Source organism: Argiope bruennichi, chromosome 9 (assembly GCF_947563725.1).
Source record: "Argiope bruennichi chromosome 9, qqArgBrue1.1, whole genome shotgun sequence".
Taxonomy (NCBI): Eukaryota; Metazoa; Arthropoda; class Arachnida; order Araneae; family Araneidae; genus Argiope; species Argiope bruennichi.
Genome location: NC_079159.1, coordinates 125,625,735 through 125,639,920, shown reverse-complemented (window position 1 = coordinate 125,639,920; position 14,186 = coordinate 125,625,735). Strand labels below are relative to the sequence as shown.

The 14,186-nt window shown below is 26.0% G+C and overlaps 2 protein-coding genes across 2 annotated transcripts in view; one reads left to right on the top strand and one right to left on the bottom strand.

Annotated features, from left to right (window-relative positions):
* Nucleotides 1–3,925, bottom strand: part of LOC129983705 (cysteine-rich PDZ-binding protein-like) — a 46,929-nt gene extending 43,004 nt beyond the window's left edge. Inside the window, exons 1-2 of the mRNA XM_056093297.1 lie at nt 3,737–3,925; nt 2,157–2,222 (exon numbers count right to left, since the gene is read on the bottom strand). Coding sequence (XP_055949272.1) covers nt 2,157–2,222; nt 3,737–3,752 — 82 coding nt within the window. The 5' untranslated portion in view covers nt 3,753–3,925. The remainder of the gene's footprint in view (nt 1–2,156; nt 2,223–3,736) is intronic.
* Nucleotides 3,926–4,192: 267 nt separating this feature from the next.
* LOC129984409 (M-phase phosphoprotein 6-like) lies at nt 4,193–13,176 on the top strand. The gene is made up of 5 exons (XM_056094287.1): nt 4,193–4,408; nt 5,336–5,436; nt 8,064–8,154; nt 9,127–9,209; nt 12,843–13,176. The coding sequence occupies exons 1-5, from the start codon at nt 4,358–4,360 to the stop codon at nt 12,988–12,990; spliced, it is 474 nt and encodes a 157-aa protein (XP_055950262.1). The 5' UTR covers nt 4,193–4,357; the 3' UTR covers nt 12,991–13,176.
* Nucleotides 13,177–14,186: the final 1,010 nt, after the last annotated feature.

The following is a 14,186-nucleotide window of genomic DNA, read 5'->3' as shown; positions in this document are numbered from 1 at the left end:
AAGACATGATACTCTGATAAAAGGCTGAAATTGGGATTCTTGCATAGAAGAATTCCTCTGCAAATGCCAGTGTACCACGTGCAGGTGGGAAAGATCCTTTGAACAACATCAACTGTTCATCTGAATGTAATATAAATTCCTTCTTCATCATTGAATTCCCATTTGTAAAAATCATCCAAATCATCATTTGTTAATCAAGGATAAAAAGATTAAGCTAATCCAAGTGGACTGATGCATTAAGACCCATCACACCCACATTAATGATATAATAAAGAGTTAAAGACATATACATCAGCAGTTTAAGAGTTGTTTATATATCTCAAACAAAATAATTATAAAAACAATAGTAATAATCATATAAGTTACAGAAAAATTTTTGTGCATATAATTTAAGAATGAGTATATATATATATATATATATATATATATATATATATATATATATATATATATATATATATATATATATATATATATTACTGTAATTCAATTATTCACAGTGGCAGACTGGATCTCATAAAAGTGGTTGCCACACAGAAAAAGTAGTAGGGGCATTTATTAACACATACAAACATATATATAATTAAAATCAACCAACTAACATAATTTATTCCCAATCAAAAAAATGTTAGATATTTTACTTACTAGTCATAAAATAAAATAAAATTAATTTACTTTTCAAACAGTTCAACTATATTATTATGATAGATTTAGTTTTTAGTTTGTGTTTCCCATTACTTCAATATAATCTTCTCTAGTGATTATGTTATCAATTTATTTGGTACTAGTGTCCTTTGATATAAGTTAGTTAGCAGAAATTAGTGATTTCTAATATTTTCAATTAAATATTTTATATTGTTCCTCTTAATGATTCCCTCAGCAAATTATTTTTAAACTGCAAATTTTGATAGTCAAGTAAAATTTACTATATAAGAAGTCTTCTATTGCTCTGTTTATTGTGCTATGCAACTGCCTAATTTTCTATAATCACACCTAAACTTTGAACTTTAATTTTAAAATGGATATGATTAAACTGCGACTACCACAAAAATTTTCTTGTAGAAGCTATTTAAAAATGAGCCCATCGTAAAAAAATTTCATCAATTCTTATTTTTAAAGCTAAACTTAATTGTAAATTTAAGAAGATGTCAAAAGTTTTTAAAAGCGCACTCGAAACATAAACCTATTCATCATGAGAAAATAAAATGTATCTTACTACTTTCAATTAAGAATGAATATAAATCCTTACATGAAATATTTGTAGCAGCAATGAAAACAATTCGAATTTCATTATAATAGTCAAATATATTGTAGTAAAATCAGTTTCAAAATATTTAAAAAAATAAAAAATAAAAAATTGCATAGGTTCTAAATTAGTAACACTGATTTTTTTTTTTTAATTTGAAGATGGCATAAAAATCTTTGTTTATAAATTTCATTCAATTTTTAATTAATTAAAATTTTAAAAAATAGTTTTAGAGCACCTTTTCATTTTCTGGTGCATATCTTTGTCAAATCGGGTAGCTTTAGGTCCATTGCAAAGGTTTGCATTCTTTGTTAGACCATATTCCCTTACCAAGGAAAAAGAAAAATAATTAATACCTCTTCTTCTGTAATAATTATCATACCAAATATTAAAATATTGTTGCCTCTGAACCTGCAACTGCCCCCATGGAAAGCTTTTGTATCCTAATTTGTTTACTTAGTTTCTAAAGACAAAGGAAATTCTAAAAAATCTCTGATAGAGCACACTCTTCCTTTTTCTAATGCTTCTACTGCTTTCTCTCTTTCACACATTACCCTAGGGGCTCAAACTGTCTTAAAAGGAGGCTCATCAATCATCATGCAGGCGAATCAGTTTACAGAATTTTAATGAAATAAATTATTAAATAAAGTTAGTGACTAAGGAATGATACTTGGAAAAAAGAAACGGACAATACAGAATTGCAAGAAAACTATGTGAAAAATAATTACTAATTACTAAATGGATTACAAATCTAGAAGACATAAATATTATGGTTTAGAAGAGTAATGCTTAATCAATTATACATGTAAAGACACAAGTTAATTATACTTTTGCAATAAAATTATAAATTAAATTGCCAATAAACTTTTTCAAATAATTATAAAATAAGCAAAAATGCAGCAGATGTTACCAGTTGTGTTTCTTGCACCAGCTTTCCAAGGATCAGGAGTTATAACTTTACCAAGCTTCTTCTCACCTATTTAATGGAATAATTCTAATTAACAACTTTATGATGAACATAAAATTCTTGCATAGTAAACATAGTAAGAAATCAATGCATGAAAAGGGTAAAGGACTAAGAGCATGTATATTTTCTAAATTAAGAAGTTTAAGGGAAAAAAAAATTAGTGATCACATAAATCATGTACAAAATTTAAATATATAGACAACAATAACAAAAACAACATCAATGCAAAATATCAAAAGGGGGGGGGGAATACATCTAATGGAAATGATTTCTCAAGAAATGTTAACATTCCTCAGATATACAATATATTATTCTAGGAGGATAGTAAATTCAAATTTCAAGAAAAGAAGAGAAAGTAAGAGATCACTTTATTTGGAAGAAAACAACATAAATTCATATTTTTTATATAAGTCAAAAAATAATAATAAAAGATCTTACTTGCCATAATCTATAAATATTACAATATTAAATGATTAGCAGACGTAAATTAATAAAAAATCTTTGAAGAAATAACCTTCTATCTTTATACCAAGTGATATCATTGTATTAAAATTTTCAAAACTACTAATTTATAATAATTATCACACAATATTTTTTAAATTGTAAATGTTAAAGTGTAATATAAGTAAATTGAAAATGCTAAGCAAATAATTTATTTGTAGGCTAAAATTACCAATGATAGAAAGCTCAATACTGGGTTTACCACTTGTTACTGTTATTAGAAAAACAATATTTAATTAATTTGGTAAAACAGATAGCTTTAAAAAAAGTTTATAAGTATTATGTAGTTTCTGCTGAAGAGCAACCAGGTGGCAAGTTTTTTTTATTATTATTATAGCATTTCAATTCCTGTAGCCCCAAAGCATGTACTGAAATAGAATAATTATTTGGAAGAAAATGGCAAGTAAAATAATTATTGCAATATTATATTAAACTGTTTTAAATTACTCTGTAAAACGCATGCTTTCTTTGCAATTTTTTTTTTTTTTTCATTTCTAGAGAAAATAAGATATTTTCTATGGTTATAAAAGCATACTAATAAGGATAATGACGTTGAGAAAATATATTCAGACATTTTGATTCAACACTATTGAGAAACGTGTAATAAAAAGGATTCTAAAAAGTTCATACCTTATGCACTAATCACACATAAGTTATGCAGTGTCACTTCACTACTACTAACATTAATTACTATTCTACTTAATTCAAATAAGAGTTTTAAGTATTTTTTTATTATTTTTAGTTATAGTAAAAAAAAATTTCAACTAAACAGTTCTGTTTTTCTGATGCATACTGGCCTTGAATAACGAAAATGCAACTTAGTTCAAGAAAACTTATTCATTTTCTAATTTAATGATTAACAAGGAAAACAATTATGTTCAAACTCCTTATTTTAAATTAAAATAAATACAGAAAATATTCTTCGTCATAAAATCATATTTCGAAGCATACAACAAATCTAAATGTTATCTAAATCTTATTTAACAAGAAATTTTGGAAAAAAAAATGAAAATACAGCTTACATTTATCACAAACCATATTGAAGAACTTTACTTATTTAGTCAAGAAATTCTCAAATAATAAAATTATATTACTTTAAAGCAAATACTGTTATTTATTCTTAAAATTCTCTGAAATAATTACGAAAACATAAATTGCAAAATCAACAAATATTTACACTTCGAAAATAAATAAATAACACGTGTTGAGGCCATCCGGAAGTAACAAGTTTAGTAATATTTTTAAGAAATGCCTATTTTCCATTACGATTACTAAGTATTACGATTACTAAGTATTTATTTTTAATTATTTAAAAAAAAATAGAAACTTGGAATTGTTTCGTTTCATGCTGGATCTTATATTTCATGCAGGATCTTTATTTTTAATAGACAAACAAACATAGAATATTAAAACCACAGAGAAATATATCTTTCTCTGTGATTAAAACCGAAAGAAGTGAAGTAAATTTTATTACTGTTTTGTTTACTAAAATTTGAAGTACATGTGGTGTGAAAGATCTTGTATATTCACTAGGTTATTGGGGTGAAATTTTTAAAAAAATTTTTCGACATAACTATTTCTGTTGATCATTTTTTTACTTATTCTTACGCGATTTATTAAACTTCTAAAAAAACTGTACTAAAATGACACTTCAAGGCAGAGCAAAACTTTCCAGTAATGTTTTGGAAATGAAGGTAAATTTCATTTTCTTGTTATTGTATGATTTAAGTAATTTGAAATTAATTTATTGACCTTGCATAAAGGTTAGAAAGATATTTATATAAAACTTGTCAATCATAACTCTTATAATGCAGTCGATTCTGCAAAGTTTTGTAATACGTAACAGAATTTTAGCCGAGTCGATTTCGACAATTTTACTATCTTAGAAGCAAAGTATAAAAATAAGCAATGTTATCGTTGTTAAATATGCAGATTTTGAGTGGAAATACAGAATACATAACAGAATTACAGAAATACATAGATTTTGAGTGGAATCTATGTATTTTTTTCTTGTACCTTACATAAACATGGTAATTAAATTTTTGTTTTTCCACCAGAATTGTAGATATGGATTAAATTTAAATAAAATGCATTATAGATTAGCTGTTCCTTCTTCATTCTATTTCTGTCTGTATGAATATAATAGCAAAAAAAAGTGCGACAATGATTTTTGAAATTTGCTATCCTATTTGTGGGATATAATCAACAATATTGTTGGGATGCTTTCATGACATTGCCTGCCAATTAGAATATCGAAAAAAATGTCTAGTACTAACAGACTATGTACTCTTGACGCTATAACTGTAAATTGTTAATTCCAGTCAAATATTAGGAAAAGTTCTGAAACACACAATTGATTTTGATCATTTTATACCGTGTGATTATATAAGAAAGTCACGAGCAAAAATTCTTATGTATGACAAAGTTAATTTAGTCCAACAATCTAGTTATTTGTCATACATTTAACAGACATTAACAATTTACATTTAGCATCTTATTTGTTATTGCAAACATCTGCAAATTTTGCTTGTGTCTAAATGAACTTACAATTACAATATTGAATTATTTAGTCATTTAAAGTAGGTTTTTTTTGGATAATTTATTAAACTTTTTTATTGTAGTTCATGAAAAAAAGTAAAGAAAAGTCTGAGCTAGAAGCCGAAGAAGAGCGAAGAAAAATTATGTTTGAAAGTGAAATTCCTGATGCTTTAATTAGAGGAGGGTAATTATTATTTTTGAATAAAAATTTTTTCTCCATATACTACAGATTTCATTTGTGCAGAGTGAGAAATGGCTTTTCATAAAAATAATATGTCATACAAGAACTGAATTTACTCTAAATTCTTCATTACTTACTTCTTCAAATATATATACACTCATGTAGGGATTGCAATACCGAATACCGGTATTTTGAGCCATTTGTACAATTTTGTAATGCCGGTATTCACAAGTTTAAATACCGGTTTTTCGGTATTTACTAGAAATTTTTTAAATTTCTCCACTATATGTTCAGGTATCGCGAACATAGCAAAATATTATGCGTTACTGTTTTTATGTCTCCATAACGGGTGAAATTAATTAGCTAATTAACGGCTTAATTAATTGCTTAAATCTAAATTAGTAAAACATGGATTATCCATGAAAGAAAATATTGTATCCTTAACGACTTATGGAGTAACAATTATGAAAAAAGTTGGAAAGTTGATTGGTGCAAATCAGCAGTTGTGCTATGCACATGGAATTCAATTAGGAGTAATAGATGTATTATACTAAAAAAATAAAGAGCAGAAGAATCCAAATACTGTGGATATAGAAATTTTGGATTCCAAGTTTGAAAAGAGTAAGAGTGAGAGTGATATTGACAATGAAGATAATGACAATGTAATTGTTGAAGAAGATATTGCTAATGAGGATGAAATATTAACCTATCAAGAATTGCTTCCTATAATTTATAAAGTTCGAAAAATTGTTAAGATATTTAAACGTTCCCCTATAAAAAGGATATTTTACTAAAATATATACTAACTGAAAATAAAGCAGAATATATGTTAATATTAGATTCTAAAACACGTTGGAATAGTTTACTCCTAATGATGGAACGATTTTTGAAACTGAGAAGTCCAATCCAAAAAGCAATAATCGACTTAAACCTGTAAATTAATTTTTCAGATAGTGAATTCGACTTAATATCCAGAACTATATCAGCTCTACTTCCAATAAAACTGACTATTGAGGCATTGTGTAGGAGAGATTCTAATTTATTAACAGCTAATGCAACAATAAATTTCATGTTGCAGTCACTGAAAGAACAGCACACATCACTATCCGAAGAATTATATATTACATTGAAAAATCGCACAGAAGAAAGGCATACCGAAATAGAAAATATCTTACGGTATTTACATAATTATAATGATTTTAAAAATGAAAATGAAAAAGAAGAAAAGAAAATAATCAAATCAAATCTGATTAAGTTTATAGTAAATTTTCTTAAAATTTTTTACCCACAGCCCTATCCACATTCAGAAGAATTCGGTTCAATTATCGAAGATTATGACATCACTACTGTCGATAGTGACAAGGAATTGTCTCTTGAACAAAAATTAGAATTAGCAATAAATAAATAAAATTTCAACGAACCAAAATACAATACAGAAATCAGCTATATCCAAAACCATCCTACGAGAAATCGATTTATTAGAAGATGAGGGATTTAGAGGTAAATACTTGGAAAAAGTATATTATATTGCGCATTGCTAACGGTACCACCAACTAGCGTAGATGCCGAAAGAGCGTTTTCGACAACTGGTAATTTTTACACAAAATTACTTTTCAGGCTTAATGACAGTACAATTGATGCATTATGTTTTTTAAGATCACATTTCAAAAAGTTGTAATAGTACCCCAGACTGAATAGTGATATTTACACTTTTTTGTGATTTAAATAAGTAAGATGTTTCTTTACTTTTTTGTGATTATATACTGTTATAATTTATAAGTTATAAATTATTTTTTGTGATATTTGCACTCTCTAACAAAACTGGCAAATAAAACAAAGAAACACCTGTATTTTCTTTCTTTTTCTAAAATTTATAATACCGGTATTAAGATTTAAAAAATACCGAATACCGGTATTGAACTTTTGGTCTGGTATTGCAATCCCTACACTCATGTCCATAAATTAAGGATAATTCAGAGTCATACAGAAATCGAAATCGAAAATACATATATCATCTGTAAAATGACTACACACATCTTCAAAAATTATATACAAATTTCCAGAAGCCACCAGATGACACCTATAGTATGTCACAATGACGAGAGTGTAAGAGAATGTATAAGGAATATAGGTAATTTTTGCAATAATATTTTTGGAAATTATCACAAAAAAAAACACTAAAATTTTGCTTAGTTCTTAATTAATTAAGATTTTAATTTAAAATTAGAAAAAATAGTTTGCAGGTGCGCATTTTTGATCTCCAAGGTATACATATACCAAATTTTGTAGCTGTAGATCAAATGGTCTGGCCTCTAGAGTGCCAATACCCACACACACATTGAGCTTTATTATAAGTATAGATATGGGCTTGGAGTAAGGTAGCAGTGAATGCCATAAATGCTTAGATTTTTATTTTCAAAGACTTACAAGGGAGGGGGGAGGGGTACTTCATTGTATATTGTAAAGAAAACCAAATATACATTGTGGTGTCTTTTTTTTACTGATTAAAACCAAAATAATAAAGTATTACATAACAATTTTTCAAAATTATTTAGCAATTGCTTTAGACCTTTATTTTTATATATCAAATTATTTAATATATATGATTGAACAACTTTAAAATTTTTCAGAGATTTATGCATTATAGAGCCGAGTTTTGTTCCATGCCTTCAGCTACTCAATGGACGATTTTCATTCAAAGGCATGAACCCAGAAATAGAGGTATTCTTGTCTTTTCATCTAAAGAATTATTTTTGTTTTATTCTGTATAGCTAACTTTCTTGATAGCATAAGTATTTATATTATTCATATTAATAATAGTTTAGTTGTTAATACACCTGTGAACACACACTAATTGCACTTTAATATCTTTTTGTAACATTGAAATATTCAAACAAATAAAAACTTTTTTCTGTTTTATTTTAATAATGCTTGATCTTCCTATTATTGTAAATTTTAAAACAATTGGAATTTTTTTTGAAATTGTGTATGTAATTATTATTTGAATCTGAAAAGAAACATAGTACTTATATTTGTCATAATATTTATAAAGCTATCAAAATCAAATCATTTGATCACACTGAAAGTTAAATTTTTATGGCTGTCTAAAAACAATTGTTTCGATTTGTGAATGTAGTGGAATGTGACTGAAATTTTGTGAAAAATTTTTGCCATTTATAAATATCACATAACTAGATTTTTTAGAACTTTTGATGATTTTATTTAAAACTATTGTTATATTTAAAGTATGTGTTTTGTTGTTTGTTTTGTTTAAATATGTATTCAGCAATTTTGATTTAAAAAATTGGTTAATACTTTGCAAAAAAAAAAAAAAAAAAAAAAAATGTAAATACTGGAACAAAATATATATTGACTAGTTTTCAAATGTATTCGTGATTTTTAAAGAGATTTAAAGACAAAACATAGAGGATAAAATGAATAGAAACATTTTTTTCTTGTAATTTATGATCGTTTTATTTCCATATTGTAAAAAAAATTGTCTATTTGTGTTATTTTTTACAACTTTTTTGAAGAATCATCTCTTGACTATATTCCTGCCTTTTTCTTTCTTTTTTTATTTTCATGAAAAAGGTGCAGCAGCAATGATATTTTTATAATTCTTTAATTTGATTTGATTTTTCATTGAAAAGGAAACAATTTAAAGCTAATTTTTTATATTTGATTTCACATCAGAAACTAATGAGAGAAGATGAACAGAAAGATCTTGATAAGTTAAAAAAAATGGATGGAATATCTGATCAAGAAATGGCTGAAAGGTAATATCTATAGCTTTGAACATTTTACTTTTTTATTGACTCCTAAGGCTTTTCTAACCCCTCTCATCTATTGTTTCTTTTTTTTTTCTGGTGAGGAGTTATGTATTCAGTAAATAAGTATTCTTAATTAATTATTAAGAATTAAAACAAAAAAATTTACACAAATAATTATTTAAAATATTTATAAGAACAAATGGATTTTTCTGGTTCTATAAATATATATTTAGTAAGATGTTTGAACTTTCAAAACATGTTTACCAATGTTTTATAAAAGTGTGTGTGTGTGAGGGGGGGGGGTCTTTGATTATAATAATAGAAATGTTTATGCATAAACATACTAAGGACAATCGGTTTGATTTCTTTAGGATGAACTATAACCTTCATTATCAATTAAATTATTTTCTATCTAAAACAATCAAAAATATTTATAACTATTTTTACATCTTCAAATCATTCTTCTGGTGTACGTACATAAAATTTTATGGTTATATTTATAAACATACTTGCATGTAAAATGATATAGTAATTGTTAACATTTTGATACATGTGTTATAGATACATGTGTATTTGTTGGTTGTCTAAAAATGATCAATCGATATAAAGAAACCAAATTCAACACATGTTGAATATAAATGGGAGTAAAATGTTTTTATGAAATTTTATTCACATTTTCATAATTTAAAACTGACTTTTGTAACATTAAATTTTGTAAAATTTTAATTTTTAGACATTGATTTCAAAGCAGATTTTACATTCCTTTTTATGTTGTATCATGCACTCTAAGCTTTGTGTTTCTTTTTCAAATTGGATTTTGTAATTCATCTTTCTGAATTTCTTTATTTCTTAAATTGGTGAACTTTTGTAAAAATTGCTTTCATGATTTATAATGTCTAATTAATTTACCATAGTCTATTAACAGCATTTTAGCTTGATTTCTAAGTAGTGTGGGAAGTTTACTTTTTGCCTTTAGTGGTTCATCATTTTTATTATTTAATATGTTCACAATGTGATATCAGGTTTTGTTTCTTGCTTTTTAAGTTCGTTTCATCGTAATTCAAATTAATGTTTATAGTAATAAAATAATTATTCTTAATATAATTGTCGAGTCAAATTTTTACCACTTGAATTTTTAATCGATTTGGTATACATATATTTTTTGTATTGCTTCAATTCCTTTTTGTAGTACAGCATCTGTTATGCATGAATTAATGTGAATATTCTACTTCTTCAATTTAATGCTCATAGAATTAGAAGAAAAGCCCTTAGCCTTAAAGCCTCAAATTAAAAGAAGAAACCCTTAGAATTACTAGCCAGTAAACATTTATTTAGGATATATTTATTCATAACCATATTTGAATTATCTTCTGCCTAAGCATCTGGGTTCAGTTGAATGACCTTTGTCACAACAGTAGACAGTAGGAAATTAAGATTGGAATCCTAAGGGCTATAGTCCTAAAATGATAGGACATCCTGTCATTGGAATACAGTTAACTTGATGCCACAACATTGCCATCCTATCAGGCAAACTAGAACTATGCAAATTGAATTGATTCCATGTACTCTAGGTAACCACTTATTGGGGAAGCATTTAAGCAGAAATTTGAGGAAAAATTTTTTAATACCTATTTTATTCAACTTTTCAAATGGTGATATCCTTGATACTAAGGCTGAAATTGAACGCAGATTAAAATAAATGTATAAGAATTTGTGAACCTTGAAAACTGAATTTTTGTGAGAGTTTCTCTTCATTTTGCATAATCTTTCTTTAATTGTTCTGCTTTTAAATCATATTCCTTGTCTTAAAATAAAGACAGTAATGGAGTGTACTTTTTTATTTATTTTATTGTTTCCATATGCAAATTGTTAAAAAGAATAAAAAAAGGAGTTGTTTCTTTTGCTGTAAAATGTATTTACTTTGAGTGGTGGTTCATATGTTGTAAATAATTAGTGCTGTAACTTAACTCTTGTGAATTGATACATATTTGCATCACTTACATTTTGGGACTTTTTAATTGTTTAATACTTTATTATTTTATTTTTTACATTGTTTTCACTTGAAATAGTTAAAATATTTTAACTAATTAATTTAATAAAAATTGTAAGTTTAAAATAAATTTTTAATTATCTGTTCTATGTATTTTAACTACATGATGCACTGATTCTTGAAAAAATTTAGTGTAGAGTTTAAATAAATGTACATATGGGAGATCGTATTCTTTTTGAGAGAAGTTATTAAATGAAATAACAAGCATAATTAAATGTTATTTATTAGTATTATTGAAAGTTGTTCATAAATAGTAACAATTGTTCTAGTCCCCCCCCCTCCCCCCAAAAAAGAAAGATTTAAAACTTTTTTTTTTTACTTTAATATATCTGTGTTGTTGAAAAATATTTTATTCATTAAAATCATATCTAATTCAGTCGTAGTTCATCATACATCTAAGAAAACATATTATTCTTTTTGGATTTGAGGAGCATAGTTCAGCTCTGATACAGCAATAAAACCAGGGGGAAATTAATTCTGTTTTATTTATCATTCAGTATGCATGATATTTTTAAATATGAATAAAATTATAGGTATTCTTTAAGAAATTTTATTCTTTTAAGCGACCCATTTTGATAGACCCGAATTATCCTTAAATTACAGATTATTACCCTAGATGGAATTATAAGAAAAGGCATTGGTGTTGGAGAAGTTTTAAAATTGTCCTCTGTTCACTCTTCAGATTGTGAAAATTTGTAAAAAAAATTTATCAAAAAAAATTATGTGATTTTTTTTTTTTTTCAAATTTAATAAATAATGCTGATTTGAAGTATGGTTCAATGACAACTTAAAAATAAAAAAAATAAAACACTTGAACTACAAAGAACTGGACTGTTAGCAATAAGTAAAGCTTAGTCAATGATTTCAAATGAAGCATTATAGGTTCTTTTTGACTGTCCTCCCTTAGATATGATGATACAGGCTGAATACAGCATATTTAAATAACTCGAAAAAATAAAACAAAAAGAAAAAAACAAAGCTTTGAATGTGAAAAAATTCTGAAATCCTGAAACATACAAATAATAAAATGTCATTTTTATGAGGATTGCAATCAGCTGTTTACGAATGGATAAAAAATTAATAATGCCATAGATTGTGTTATCGAAAATCTGCATGGAAAATAGCTCCACTGTTTTCATGGTTGCTCATGATATCATTTTAAGCAATGTTCTATACTATAGTCTGCTATATGATTTTCATAAGTTTAAATTATAAATATAATTGTTTGATGAATGTAATGAGATTTTTAAATATTGATAAACATCTTATTTTCTTGTGGATTATTTTTGTCAATTTTAGATTATTTTAGAAAGAATATAACTTAATATCATGTGAAAAAATAACTAATTTTTTTTTAATGACAATGAATATTTTTTTGCTTTTTATTTTAACTTCTTCTTTTTATACAGTATTTTACTGTTATTCTTTTTAATTTCTTTTTGAATATTTTATTTAAAAACATCGAAAGTTTCAAATTTCTTGATTTTGTTTCATTCATTTTTTTGAAACTGCAATTAAAAATGATTTGTGTATTTATTTTAACTGTATATGTCCATTGATTTATATTTTTATTTCATTTTTTTTCTTAGGTATTCTTCTTTAGTGGCTATAAAAAAGAAATTCACTTCTAAAAGAAAATGGACTGCTGAAAATAATGATGATGATGATGTCAGTTGCTCACCAGAAAGATCGTATGCAGACAAGCCTCTTAAATTTAGAAAACCAAAGGATTCTTAAGCATAATTTTGATTTTTATCATTTGTAGGGTATTTAAATCAAAATGTATTTCTTTACGTATCTTCTTTTTCTTCATGTATGTTCAAAATGTATGTCTGTAGCATAACTATTTATAATGAATGCAAGAAAGTATCAAAACAAGATGCTTTGTATATATTTGTAATAAAAAAATGGCATAATTGTTCATTCTTTGTTTCTTATTATTATTCAACATTTGATTAATTTACATTATGAGAATATTGATGAATTTCAGCATTTTAATTTATTTAAATTTAATCTAGTATTTAAATATTTGCTAATGGATTTTCAGCAAAGGAAGAAATTGTTTTAAAAACTTTTTTTCAAAGTTTTGCTGTCTGAGATTCTAGAATTTACTTAAAATTTGTACTATTATTGATTTGTTATAGTCAATTCATTCAAAGTCTGTGTTTGCATTTTCTATGTGATTTAAATAAAATTCTCTGAAATCTGTGTTTTAAATCAAATTGGGCATTAACTGGTTAAGTTCAAAGCTTAAAAAATTAACATTTATTTGATATTAACATTTATTTGTAAATAATAAATGCGATTTATCATTAACAAAAATTCCACTATGTAAATATAGTCGACTGTAGCTGCATATGATTATGTGTTTTACAAAATATTGAAAAAAGACATTTAGCCTGTTTGCTGTATTCTGCTGTATTCGAAATTGGTCTTCTTACTTCCTTATCATTTTAAAGGTTATTTTAAAACGGCTTAATAGGACATATTAAGCAAATATTTAAAAAAAAGTTTCAAACTCTAATTTAAAGACAGCATATGTTGCTTCCAACATATGTTGATGTGTTTTCTCCTAAACTGTTCTTTTGATAAATATCGATCTAGTTGAAAGAAAATACTATGAAATGGATTGTGAATATATTAAACAACTTTAAGCCTATTCAGACTTAAAGAGAGAATGAATGCGAATGATGAATCTTTTGACACATCTCTCTGTGCTTTAAACGAAATTGGTCCTCTGTTGTATCCTTCCATTTCAGATAAAACGTTAAAACAGTATATATTGTTACAACCTGTAATGCTGATTCCCAGCACGGTTAGTACTATCGCATCACGGTTAGTTGGGTCTGGTAATTGATTTTATGGTAGTTACGAAGCTAATCGTGCTGTGGTCGTATTGTTGAGTCATCTCGATCAGTACAGAGATGCGACTA